General features: G+C 42.8%; 1 protein-coding gene across 1 annotated transcript in view; it reads right to left on the reverse strand.

The window, feature by feature from the left end:
- Positions 1-261: 261 nt before the first annotated feature.
- Positions 262-13,808, reverse strand: part of cdk19 (cyclin-dependent kinase 19) — a 62,763-nt gene continuing 49,216 nt past the window's right edge. Inside the window, exons 8-13 of the mRNA XM_012878271.3 lie at positions 13,555-13,624; positions 13,387-13,459; positions 9,602-9,699; positions 9,365-9,443; positions 6,026-6,271; positions 262-2,940 (exon numbers count right to left, since the gene is read on the reverse strand). Of these exons, the coding sequence (XP_012733725.1) occupies positions 2,815-2,940; positions 6,026-6,271; positions 9,365-9,443; positions 9,602-9,699; positions 13,387-13,459; positions 13,555-13,624 (692 nt within the window). The 3' untranslated portion in view covers positions 262-2,814. The remainder of the gene's footprint in view (positions 2,941-6,025; positions 6,272-9,364; positions 9,444-9,601; positions 9,700-13,386; positions 13,460-13,554; positions 13,625-13,808) is intronic.

Here is a 13,808-nt window from a genome sequence, read left to right on the forward strand (position 1 = left end):
TTCTACTTCAGCCCGCAGCGCTAGAAGAAATGTACCTAAAGGTAGCAGCTTCTTACTGCCGTAGTAATCCATCTTTCCCTGCCACTCTAAGAACTTTTCCTTAAAGTCGATACATTGGAGTTGAGTGCACCTTGTTCTCACACAGGTTTTGTCAAAGATGGACTAGAAGTCATTAAGAAATACAACCAATCTTCGGTGCCGGTCAGAAGTTTACATACACTTATCATGTTCAATAATGCCATCTTATTTTATGCTTTTTTACCAAGCCTCTGCACTGTGTGACGATACAACAGACCGCTTCAATGAATCTTAAAAACAAGAATTAGATGCACTGCTTTGAATTTATCCGACATTTCCTCAAATTCACACCCCGTCATAATGATGCATCCTGGCTCAAATATATACATACACCCCAACTAAAATTTGTAAGAATGTCTCTTAGGAAATAACCAATATTTTAAACCTCTCATTGTGATTTCTCTGCAGTTTTCTATCACTGGCTGTACTTTGAGAAAGCATTTCAACAAGATTGAGGAAAGGGCCATTCCAAAAGCAAAGCCTGCCTTGCTTTAATCATTCTCTGATGTGTGTTTTGGGATGATTTACCTGTCATAAACCAGAAATGACAACTACTCCAGTGTCCCGGTCTGGTTTAACATCAACAAGAACTGAGACGGGAAGAAGTGCTTGTTTCTGTACCTTTATGCTTTATGGATATTTGTAGTTGCTCATAAGCACAAATGAAATGAATTTCTGAAATGTTTTATGGTCAGATGAGACAAAGATTAAGGGATTCAACCAAAGCGAGGAGAAATGCTCAGAGAGGTCGAGCCTGATAAACTTACTGGCACCACACCAGCTGTCAAGCATGGTGGATGCAGTGAAGATGTTCTGTACCACTGCTCGTGGTACCGATGTACTACACAAAGTGCAAAAAAACAGCAAAGAGAGGGGCTGCCCATTAATTCGTCAATGTCATTTCAACTCAACAGCTAGATGGTTGAATCTGGAACACATTTAGATGTTCCAGAATGGACAACGTATCGAATCACACATCAAAACTGCACTCATCAGGTTTCTGGACGAGCCCCAACTGCAAACCTGCGGTAAATGTATGGATAACGTTTAAAGGTCAGGTCTGTGCTTGGAAACCAGGCAACACATTCTAATAAGAAGAGAGAACAACTATCCAGTCAGAGCGATGCAAGAAGCTTGTTGCTGGTTTCTTTGCAATTTGCTAAAAAGAGATACTTAATCTAAACACTAGTGGGAATGTATGTACATATTTATGTAAAATATTGGGCCTTTTTATATTACAGAAAATCCCCAATACAGCCAAACTTGTACATCATATTTATGTTTTAAAATTCATTGAAGTCGTCAAACCACCCTTAAAAAAGGAATGGCTCAAAAATTCATATGGCATTCATAGTGATGATAAGTGCAGGTAGACTTCAGAGTTGAAAAGATTGAACATAATACTAACAATGATAAAGAATGCACCCTATATCTATAAATGTGGCCAAACGACAACAATCTTCTGTCATATTTTGGCAAATTAGGCCGAGGAGAAGAAGGCAAAAGTTCAGGTGACGAACACTCACCCATGGTTCCTTCCAGTTCTTTGTAGATAAGTTCAGCGCTCAGTGCAATTCTGGTACGTTTAAAGGTTTAAAAACATGCAGATAAAAAGTCATACTCGCACTCTCACACACTGTAGCCTAACGGTAATAGAAATAATAATAAAAAGCTTAAAAAACAACAACATAATCTGACATCAGGCAGTAACAGGCTCATGAAGCACACGTCGGGGGAAGGCAGGGTCATTTTAGCTGCCCTGTAATGCGCACGTTACATTTACGTTTAGAATACAAATTAAAAAAAAGACCTTCAAAGTTCTGATGGTCCGTGATAAGATGGGCATCAGAGCGAAGTTTCCACGGGCACAAACAGGATGTGTCCGGCCTCATGAAACCGCTGTCATCTTCACAGGGAACACACCGCTCACCTCCAAAAGCGCTGGACAGATCGGCAGATCCAGAAGGTAGCACTATATAAAGACGACCGCTTTTCTCGCTTTCCAAATCCAGATTGAGATGAATGGATCTAAATATACAACGTCTATATTACAACGCTTCCAATAAACTGCGCTTTAATATTTCCCTGCACTGGCGTCAGCTCAGAAGCTGATTTTTCTCCTGCGTGGAGACAGGAGCCTCTGGGTCATTGTGGCGTTTAAAAGGACAGGGTTAACTCCGTTTGCTCCGTTCCTTCTGATTATACAACACAGATGAGAGCGAAGGTCTTTTCCTCCTATGTTGTGTTGCATCCCGTTGCTCACACGTGTAAAAAAAAATTAGAGTGACATCAACTATCCAGGTAAACTTGAAACGTCTAGGAAATGAGCAAGAGAACAAAAAGTCTAATAGCAAAAGGTGCTGTACAATATACATATATGAACAGAGCTGCAATGCTTCCTGCTGAGGAAGGTTGCATTTATAAGTGCCATGATTCTCAGTCTGCTTGATGCCTTCACATCCCTTTTTGCATTTCGTTTTAGGTTTCTTTAGAGCTGCTTCAACAGCCCCGCAGGTCAGAACCTCACTTTTTTTGGTTCCTGTTTGTGTTCGCCTTCATGTTTCAGACAAGATGACAGGTGAGAACAGCTTCGAACTGAGGAAGGCCAAGTTGGAATGTCATCTAGGAATACGAGTCCAACCAAGACAAGGAAGGCTGCTGGGTGTTGGTTAAAGGTGAGGAGTTGTGTCCTCTGCTGGTTCCAGAAGCGGGGGTGGGGTGGCAGCTCTAGGACTCTCAGTATCGGTGCGTCTGGTGGGAGTACTGGGAGCTCTGCTGGGATGATGAGGAGTATCCCATGGTACTCTGAGACTGAGTGGACCCTTGGACGTTGCTTTGGTAACCGAGCCGAGAGCTGGAGTGCTGTCAAAGACAAACAGAAAAACTGTGTTAAACCCTTTCAGTCCTCACCAGTCTAAAGAACAACGGTAAAATACCTGCTGTGGTTTGTTCACAGAAAAAAGTGCTTTCCTAAAGTAGCAGAACTATTCATGGCATTCCACAGGGATGTGTACTTTCAACTTTATCTTTACTTTTTTTGTTTACTTGAATATTTCAATCAACTTGAATATTAACATTTTTGCTATTAACTATTTGCACACTTTTTTGCTTGTTAGTGAGCGTTTGTCTGGTACATTCACACAAATGTATCGTTTTACATCACTCTGTTAACTGACTGCTGGCCTTTTTTTTTTTTACTTGAACATTTATATTTTACTAGATGCTAAGGACTATTTGCATACTTTTTAGCCTCTCTGGAGGTGTTGTTTGGCACAGTCAATGTGAACATTCTATTTTTATCTGAATATGCTTTATTATCCATTAACAGTTGCACAGTCTTTCCCCCCTCCAATAAGTATTTCTTTTCTGCTGCACAGAGTAACTTTAAATTTAGCCTTTTCTTTTCGTAGTGTGTTTTTGCAGTTATGATGGTCTCTCCCAGGAATGCTCATTCTTCGTTTCTCCATAGATGTCTGCTTTGCATCTGTGTGTTACATGTGAATTTTGAGCTGGCGTCTCACCAAAATGTCACTATGGTAACAAAATGACGATAAAGATCATTGATTAAGTGTATAAATACTCACATGAGTACATTTTAATGATGAAGCCCAATGATCAACTGAATGTTGAGATCAGGTTGCAGAGGTCCTACGTTCAGGAGCAGAAAGCTCCATGTGAAACCCGAGGCATTCCCAGGCCAGAAGGGAAACATGTGTCTCCCAATGGGTTCTTAGGGTCATTTTCCAGAGGAACCTTTCATATGCCTGAACCACCTAGCTTAACTTTACGTCCTTCATTCTTATATGCTTCTCTTTACTTCTATGATGTTTTCCTGGAAATAGCTGAGAAAGCTGGCAGCCTTCCCAGAGTTGGGTTCTTCAGAAAGATTGTTCTTCTTAAGAGGGATTTGTCCTCTATAATAGTGAAGAAATGTTTGCCCAGATGAGTGTCTATAGTATATATGTAGCATTGCTTTAAATCAATGCTGTTGGGTAAAAGTGCAAAAGTCTTCCATTTCAGATTTCTCTCACATTAAAGTTACAAAACTGTATTGTAAACATGTATTTGCACATCTAGAGACAGAAACTCTGACCCATCTGATTAGATTCAGAGCATCTGTGAACAGCACTTTTCAAGTACTGCCAAAGTAGCTCTGACTGTAAGGTCGAGCTCTGCCCCGGTCCAAGATCTTTTGAAGCCTACAATACCAGACGTGCCAAGTATTTAGTTCCATCACCCTTCTCATCAGCTCTGATCAGTTACCTCCTTGTTGCTGAAGAAAGGCATCCCCACAGCATGATGCTGCCTTGCTTTATGCTACACATAGTGGTTTGGAATGCATGTAGCCTAAAAAGCTCCTGGTCTGGTCTCATCTGACCAGAGCACTTTCCTTCACATATCAGCAGTTTCCCCTACATGGCTTGTGGCAAACAGCAAACAAGACTTCTTATGGTGTTTTTTGGCCTTAATAATTGCAGGGGAAGCCTCTCCCTCCCTCCTCTGGATGTCCATCTGAACACACAGCCACAGGCAAATTTCAACACGGAGCACGGCGTCCTTGACTTTTTAACAACTTATTTTAATGCGGGCATCATAGTAGGTTTTACCTTTAATTTTCACATTAAATCAACTTCACTCTGAATTTTTCTCACAGTTTCTTAGCCTTTTCTCCGTGGCTGCCACATCACAATGATGAAAAAAACCATAAGATGACCCTTTTTTAAGCCACATTATTAACAGTCATGAGCTTCTTTGCATTGATCATTTATGGTTAAATCTGGGTGTGTAGAGGGCAGAACATGAGGTGGAACCCGGTATGCAAACGTTCAGGTACAGCTGTCATCTATGAAGGATAATTGTGTGCTGGTGTGCGGGGTATGGGTTTAAAAATCTGAATTTTTTTGCCATATGCCAATATCTTTTTTTTTTTTTGCCGTACGTACACTTTTAGAATGGATTCTACGCACAGTTTTAGGAATGAGACCCCAGAGTTGTGAAATGCATAAGTAATGGTTGTCCTGTAATTATTGGACAGGTTATCCTGTCCAATAATCTTTTCTACCTGGGCTGTGGACCTCGGCAGCTCCAAAACTCCAGAAGAAGAAGTTTTACAGCTACATCTACAATGAGATTTAAACATGTATCCTCTTTCAGAGCAAAGTCAAAAAAAAAAAACAGCTCCCGACTTTCTTTGGCCCTTTTAAGCTTCATGAGTGCAGAGCTGGACAGAAATGACAGCCAACACCTTTTCAGAAACACTTTTCCTCACCTAGTCTAGGAAGCATCACAAGGTCAAGGGGAGAAGGTAAAATCTGGCAGACTTCTCCCAAGATGTCATTGCTCTCTGGGGCCCTCATGGAGCTCTCTTCTTACAGACAAAGTGATAAGGGTCAGGCCAGCGATGCAACAGGCTCCCGAGTGGAGAACAGTGATTTCACATCAGCTCTGTCAGCAGGACGGCGTGGAATGCACAGCTCTTATCAGCAGCTGTTGCTGTCTGCTGTGTCAGTGTTTGTGCCACTCAAGAGGGGCTGCTGAGGCTCCTCGCACAGTAAGCAGGTCAGTGAAGTCAAAACTAACCAGAGTTTGTCAGAGACTCTTAGCCAAATAGGCTTAGGCGCATCACTACTTACAATATGTAAATTATTATGAAACGACATAAACCGATTAGCAACAGCGCAGCAGGATTTGCTGAAATCTCAAACGCCTCCAGCTGTTGTAGAGAGAACTGAGCTCTCTCTGCTGATGTCTGCCCTCTGCCCTGTGGAGTCATCAGCCTGAAGGGACAGATGTCACACACTTCCAGAGAAACGTAGTTGCTGTAAGTCCTTAGATACTAATTGTTCCCAGCAGGCCAATCAGTGACTAAGGGCCAGTTAAGCATAACCTCTCCTGATTTCAGCAGCCAGTCAGTTGATTAGTGCGTCGCTACTCAAACCTTACAGACCTGATACTCTGACTGTAGCACTCCTGTGCCTGAGGAGGCCCCAGAAGGCCCGATACGAGGTTTCTTGTTGGGCGGGCCCTGATCCTGGCCGTGCTGCATGCCGCCTCCAGCGGCGGCCCCCGTGGTCCCGCCGGTGCCGTTGGTTTGAGCCGAGCTCTGCTGGGAGGGGGCCTGCTGAGCTGCCACCTGCTGCTGGGTCTGGGCCTGGGTCTGGCCCGTCGTCTGCTGGTGCTGCTGGGTCTGGTTCTGCAGTAAAAGAGGGGAAGGCCAAAGTGAGAGAGGCAGATCAGCGTAAAGAAACCTCAGCGAACTGGAGTGTGAAATGTTGGCTACTGACTCTTGGCTGACCTCCTTGTTTTGCACTATTTTTATCTTTCTGCTTTTTTTTTCTTACACCTGCGACCCGCTTTTCCCTGAGATAAATAAACGTTTTTCACATCTGAACAATTTCGCTCTCACTATGGACTGATGCACCTTTTATTGTCTTTATAATCTTTTCCAGATTGGTGTGCAGCGACGGCTTTGGGTTCTCTAAGGTCACTGCTGATGTCTTTCCACCTTGGCATAGCGTTAACACACGTCACTAGCTTCCAGACCCATTTTCCTTCATCAATATAACAGCTGGTGTCACACACACATTGATAATCCTTTTGTACACAGCCTGTGTTTTCAAGTTTTACGTTTCAGTAGAGTGTAACTTGTTTTTCCTTTGCGTCTGTGTGTCAAAATCCTCTCCTTCCTCTTTCTCCTGAGCAAAGCACTGCAGACTGATAGCTGCTTACTAGACAGCTAACATGATGTTACCTGATGGATACAATCATCTCCCTCTCAGTGCTGCACGATCCTTCAGATTGCACAACAGAGAAATGCTTCTTTAAACCAACTAACCCCCCGTTGTAGTAGGGTGCAGCTTTTCAGCTGCTGGCAGAGCAACAACCTCAGCCTCCTGCCACAGTCTGCTACAACATGGATGGTGCATGCCTGCTTTGGCCAAGTCAAATCAGTTCAGTGATATATTACACTCTAAAAATAACTGCAAGGGAAGAGCAGAGACAGCAGACTGTAACAGGCGGCAGAGTTTTAAGAACCCGTCCTACTATAGCAGAATATGACTCATGCAAGAAACCAAATCCATGTTTTTATGACAAGAATGTGAAAGTATCAACACACATCTTGCGCTTTGAAATCATCCATGATGCAGTGAATGGATCAAACTGCTCAAAGTCCCCAGAGATCCCATAATCAAAGGCCCTGTTCACAGTGCAGGTCTTCATGCTCAATTCCAAAAATTTGCTTTGAAAAATATCGGATGAGTATCCGAGTTAGTAGCACATATGGCAGTGGCACAAATCAGATTTGTTGGGGGGTGAAAAGCGCGGAATTGGGTCGTTCACACTGCCGTGAAAAAGGCTATGAGTCACATATGGGCATAAAGATCTGATTTGAATCACATTCCCCGCAGTGTGAACGTGACCTAAGTGACTTTGAACCATGCGATATGGATCCTTACTGAAACAAAGCTACTGGTGCATTGACTTGGTGGCTTAAAGATGCCAGAACTGGGTTGGAAATATACAAAAATGACTTCATTTCAGAAACAATGGCTAGTAAGAGAAATATTGAGTTTATGACCGATAATAGACCAATAAAAAAAACGGACAGTTCTGCACCCTTAGTGCCTGACTTTACAGTACAAATCCGGTATGCTGGGATCCTGAAAATGTCACAGCAAGAAGGAAGCACTTTGTTCTCAACCAACCAATGAAATGTCAGTGAAGTTGCCAAAATCAGCTGGACTAAAGACAGAGTAGCTGATGTTAGAACTGTTAATATTTCAGAACTGGAGTGCACACATGCTACCTTTGATTTCCTCCTACATTAGCTGCTTTTCTCCAGCTCATATCAAAACCTCCTCAGTGGACGGCGGACCAGGTAAAAACAGGCAGAAGGACATGCCAGAATCTCCAGGATATGGATGGTCTTTATGACCACAACAGTTGATATTTGACTCATTTAGAAAGCTTTGAAATAACCCATGTTGATTCATGTGTTACAGGCTTAATGTGGACTTGTCTTTTGTCTTTTATTTGAGAGGTGATAGTTGGGGAAGTTCATGATCTGTCTTCTGTATGCTTCAGGGAAAAAAGCTTCACTCATCTCCCAACATTAACTGGGTATTTGCAACGCCTTGATTTCTTTTCTTTTCCAGCCGTTCTGTTGCAGATGTGTTGCTGTGTTTAGGATCACTTCTCTTCTCGTGAGCCAATTCCAGCCAGGTTTCAGTTTTTGGACAGATGGCCACACACTCGGCTTCAAAATACTGTGGAGCTTTGTGGACATTATGTTAACATCCCATCACAGCACATCCATCAGTTTGAGGTCTGAACTTTGACTGGGACATTGAAACATGTTCATTGTTTTGTTTTTGTCTACCAGCTGTTGTAGATCTGTTACCATTTGGATCACTGTCCACTTCTGGTTAAGCTGACAGACAGACGGACTCAAACTGGAACAGAGTGAGTACTTATCAACTGCAAGGAGCCCAGATGAAGGTGGGCTGCAAAACAAGGCCAAATGGTCAGCCCTCTACTTCCATGTCTGACTGCAAGACAGAGGTGCTGCGTTGATGTGTGCAGTGTTTGGTTTTCCTTGAACATGGGACTGTGCATTATGGCCAGGCATCTCTATTTTCTTCTCTATTTTCTGTAGGAGAAGTCTTCCAGAGCATTCAAAGGAAACTTTGCAGACCATGGTGGTGCTGCCATATTCTTTTTAGAAAGAAAGAATAAGCTTTCTCCTGGCACGCCTGCCAAACAAGCCCAGTTGGGACTTTTTCTAACTCTACCTCCCTGACCTTTAACATTTAACAAGCCCAGTGGGACCTGCACCATCTGTTATGGAGCTCTTGGGTTTTCTACCATCTCTGTGTGCATTGCTTGGTCTGACCCTGGAGTGAATTTGCGTGGATGTGTATTCCTTGAAAGACTAGCAGCTGTCCTGAAAGGTTCCCACTGGTGAATAGTCTTTGCTACTGTAGAATGGTGGACTTTAAATGCTCCTCCTTCCTCCCTGGTATTGTGTTAACAAACCAGTACGCTTCAGGACAACAAGCTGCAAAAAAAACCCTGCTTTTATAGAGGTTGTCACTTTCGCTGATGATCTATTGGCACCTTGCGGTTATTTTCCCATAAAATCCTATGAAAGCAACAACACTCGCCTCAGTTTTTAAAGTAATGTAAATCAGGTCTTCCACTTAGACTCCAGGAAACGACAGTGGCCAATAAGTGATAAACAACTTCCTAGCATTCATACCAAGCATGTATCTCTGTGAATAATTACCTTGTCTGTTTTTTCCTCAGGTTCGTCTTCATTAAGAAACTCTCGCTTCGGGTAGGGGATCTGACACCCAGCAAACACACTAGAGAAAAGCACATTAAACTATTATATAAAGCACTTCTCCACCAGCATACTGTACCAGCAACAGGAAGTCAGGATGAAAGGGGGAAATCCCCGAAGCTTAAAGACCTAAATCCCTGCAGGTCTTGGCGAAAAGAGAGAAGTTTACAAAAGACTCACTCTGTGGTGGGTAATGGCTCCTCCAGGAAGTAGGGGTCCTGCAGCGCCTGCTCTGATGTGATTCTTTTGGTGGGGTCCATGGTGAGGAGTTTTTGGAGCTGGAAGCCGAGAGCAGAAAGTGTCACATGAAATAAAGTTTCAGAACGAAGTGCCTCCCTGTCTTAAAACTGGGAGCTATGTATGAAGAGAACAGCTTCACTGTTTATCTGATAGTAAAAAACCCAACCGAGTCAATGACAAAGTCACTGTTTCACTTTAATCTTAGGGTGGCAGAGAGAGCACTGGAAAGAGGTGACACTTTTGAATAATTCATCATTGTCACTACAAGAACTTAATTGTATTAACTTGTGGAAAATAGCATTGTAAACAACATCCTAGAACCGTCAACGCTGCTTATTAAAAGATTTAGGTTCACAGAATCACATTTTAGGCTTTGTGTAATTTTGATTGATTATGATACAAGTTTGAATCTGAGAAACTCTACAGTAAATTTAAACCAGTGAACCCAGTCGTTGTCTGTTAAACCTGTAAACGATGTAAACGTTTGACTGCAACTATGCCTATATTTACAAGAAGAAAAAAAAGTGTACAGTCAGGTCCATAAATATTGGGACATCAACACAATTCTAATCTTTTTGGCTCTATACACCACCACAATGGATTTGAAATGAAACAAACAAGATGTGCTTTATCTGCAGACTTTTAGCTTTAATTTGAGGGTATTTACATCCAAATCAGATGAACGGTGTAGGAATTATAACAGTGTGTATATGTGACTGCCACTTTTTAAGGGACCTAAAGTAATGGTACAATCTGCTGCTCAGCTGTTCCATGGCCAGGTGTGTGTTATTCCCTCATTATCCCATTTACAAGGAGCAGATAAAAGGTCCAGAGTTCATTTCAAGTCTGCTATTTGGATTTGGAATCTGTTGCTGTCAACTCTCAATATGAGATCTAAAGAGCTGTCGCTATCAGTGAAGCAAGCCATCATTAGGCTGAAAAATCAAAACAAACCCACCAGAGAGATAGCTAAAACATTAGGTGTGGCCAAATCAAGTGTTTGGAACATTCTTAAGAAGAAAGAACGCACCGGTGAGCTCAGCAACACCAAAAGACCCGGAAGACCACGGAAAACCACTGTGGTGGATGACCGAAGAATTCTTTCCCTGGTGAAGAAAACACCCTTCACAGCGGTTGGCCAGATCAAGAACACTCTCCAGGAGGTAGGTGTATGTGTGTCAAAGTCAACAATCAAGAGAAGACTTCACCAGAGTGAATACAGAGGGTTTACCACAAGATGTAAACCATTGGTGAGCCTCAAAAACCGGAAGGCCAGATTAGAGTTTGCCAAACAACATCTAAAAAAGCCTTCACAGTTCTGGAGCAACATCCTTGAGAAGGGTATAACTGCAGAGCGTAAGAACGCCCCCACTGTCGGAACGCCCACACTGTCGGAACGCCCACACGCCAACGCAAACGCTGATTGGTTCGTTGATTTGCCCACTTCAATACATATATTTTTTCCCTCCATCTCCTTCATTCAGCGGGACGGACGAAAAATGTCCGTCCCGCTGAAAAAATCCGTCCCGACGAAAAAAATCCCTATCGCAGGGTATTAGTTTTACCTAGTTTTACCTGTGATTTGTAATAATAACGGCGTTGTATGCAGACAGATATTAACCGGCTCGCGGTGTCAGGAGAAAGCAACAGCGCGAGGACTATTATGACTATTATATGTAGTAGCCTACGATAGAATCCTGTCCTGTCAGGATAAGGGCTTCTACTGGAGAAACACCCCAAATATGCGACTGCACGTTCAAAAATAAAGCTAAAAAAAAACAAAAAAAAACAAAAAAAAAAACAACTCACGAAATTTACCAGCGACTGTAGAAAAAAAAAAGAAAGCATACAGAGGCAGAGTTGACAGCGCTGCTTCTGTCACACAGCTGCAGCGCAGCATATTAATTACATGTAATCCCAGGTAAAAACCAGATCCGTGCGAGTAGGCGATTGGACATTTTGCTGCATGGAGCCAGGCAAAGTTGGAAAAAAAAAAATCCGCTTCCTAGCATAAAGCCTGAAAAAGAAGGACAAATATGCGTGTGGGGCATTCAAAATCCGGACTGTCACCTGCCTTTCAACGGACGAAAGGTTCGGATGCTTTTGTGTAACTCTGCAATATTTTTCAATGTATGGTTTGTTTAATAAAAAACAAGTGTCCTAGTGTCCTTTTATTTGCGCACCCATAAGCGGAGCAAAAATCGGGCATCCTCGGACGGAGCTCTGGAAGTTTGCTTACTTTCAATACAAATTCGAAATAATTTATTAAGTTAGACAATCATTTATTTCAATCAATTGGTGCTATGTAGCCCCTAAAGAGGTGACGTTTTCAGTCAGTTGATTTATCTGGAAAACGGGTGAGAATTGACCGGATTCAGTGTCTGAAAACATAAAGTACATTTTCCTGAATTGACTTGTGTCTGACTGCACCTTGGTCTGACCTAAGATGGCCGCTCTGTCGGAACGCCCCCACAGTCGGAACGCCCACAGTCGGAACGCCCCCACAGCTCTGCAGTTACTCCTTACTGACATCCTTTGGACGGATGAGATCGAGATCACCAGAGTGATAGAAAAAGAGAAGAGTGTGGAGAAGGAAAGGAACTGCTCATGATCCAAAGCATACCACCTCATCAGTGAAGCATGGTGGTGGTAGTGTCATGGCGTGGGCATGTATGGCTGCCAATGGAACTGGTTCTCTTATATTTATTGATGATGTGACTGCTGACAAAAGCAGCAGGATGAATTCTGAAGTTTTTCGGGCAATCTTATCCGCTCATATTCAGCCAAATGCTTCAGAACTCATTGGACGGTGCTTCACAGTGCAGATGGACAATGACCCAAAGCATACTGCGAAAGCAACCAAAGAGTTTTGTAAGGGAAAGAAGTGGAATGTTATGCAATGGCCAAGTCAATCACCTGACCTGAATCCGATTGAGCTTTGCATTTCTCTTGCTGAAGACAAAATTGAAGGGAAAATAAATGCCCCAAGAACAAGCAGGAACTGAAGACTGTTGCAGTAGAGGCCTGGCAGAGCATCACCAGGGATGAAACCCAGCGTCTGGTGATGTCTATGCCTTCCAGACTTCAGGCTGTAATTGACTGCTAAGGATTTGCAATCAAGTATTAAAAGGTGAAAGTTGGCAGTCACATATACACACTGTTATAATTCCTACACCGTTCATCTGATTTGGATGTAAATACCCTCAAATTAAAGTTGAAAGTCTGCAGATAAAGCACATCTTGTTTGTTTCATTTCAAATCCATTGTGGTGGTGTATAGAGCAAAAAAGATTAGAATTGTGTCGATGTCCCAATATTTATGGACCTGACTGTATATATCAAGATCTCATGGTCCGCCACTCTGCTTCAGACTGAATCAAAGTTAGTTTAACGTGTGTGTGTTCTTGTACTTTGAGTATGTGTGTTCTTTTTTTGCTTGTTTTACTAGAAAAAGTGAGGAAAAAAAGGTCCTCACTTTTTTACTGGGCTAGGGGTTCAGTGTAGCACTGTGGTGTCAATTAGGGGTAGGTCAGGGTTAGGCCATAGAAAAGACTTGAAGATGAATGGAAGTCTATGGAAGACAAGGCATGGTCCTCACTATATACTGTACATGAAACAAGGATGTGTGTGTGTGTGTGTGTGTGTGTGTGTGTGTGTGTGTGCGTGCGTGCGTGCGTGCGTGCGTGCGTGCGTGCGTGCGTGCGTGCGTGCGTGTGTGTGTCTTACCAGGAGGAAAACCTTGCTGTCGGGCTTCACTTTATGCTTCTCCATGTACTTGATTAAGCTGCTGTTTGCATACCTGTTAGGGTGGAAACAATAACGCCAAATGAGATACTCTGTTAAAGCGGCTTCTGAGTTCATGATGACAGTCAGGTCACCGAAGCGTTCACTCACGTCGTCCTCCTGAAGTCCTTCTGCAGTGTGGGGTACTCTGGCATCTTTCTGATGTCTTCCCAGTCTTTATCTGCAGATGCAACACAGAGCAAACACATTGGTCAGTTTAGCATATCCCTTTAACCTTTGTTCCTGTGTATTTGTCTTGCCTGTCCACTGACAGATCAGGTTTTTGAAATCTAACCCAAAACTTCACAATGAAAGCTAATGCAGCTAACTCAACAGTGGTGGGCTGGTCTGTTATGTGTTGTGTG

The sequence above is a fragment of the Fundulus heteroclitus genome, chromosome 15, assembly GCF_011125445.2.
Source record: "Fundulus heteroclitus isolate FHET01 chromosome 15, MU-UCD_Fhet_4.1, whole genome shotgun sequence".
NCBI lineage: Eukaryota > Metazoa > Chordata > Actinopteri > Cyprinodontiformes > Fundulidae > Fundulus > Fundulus heteroclitus.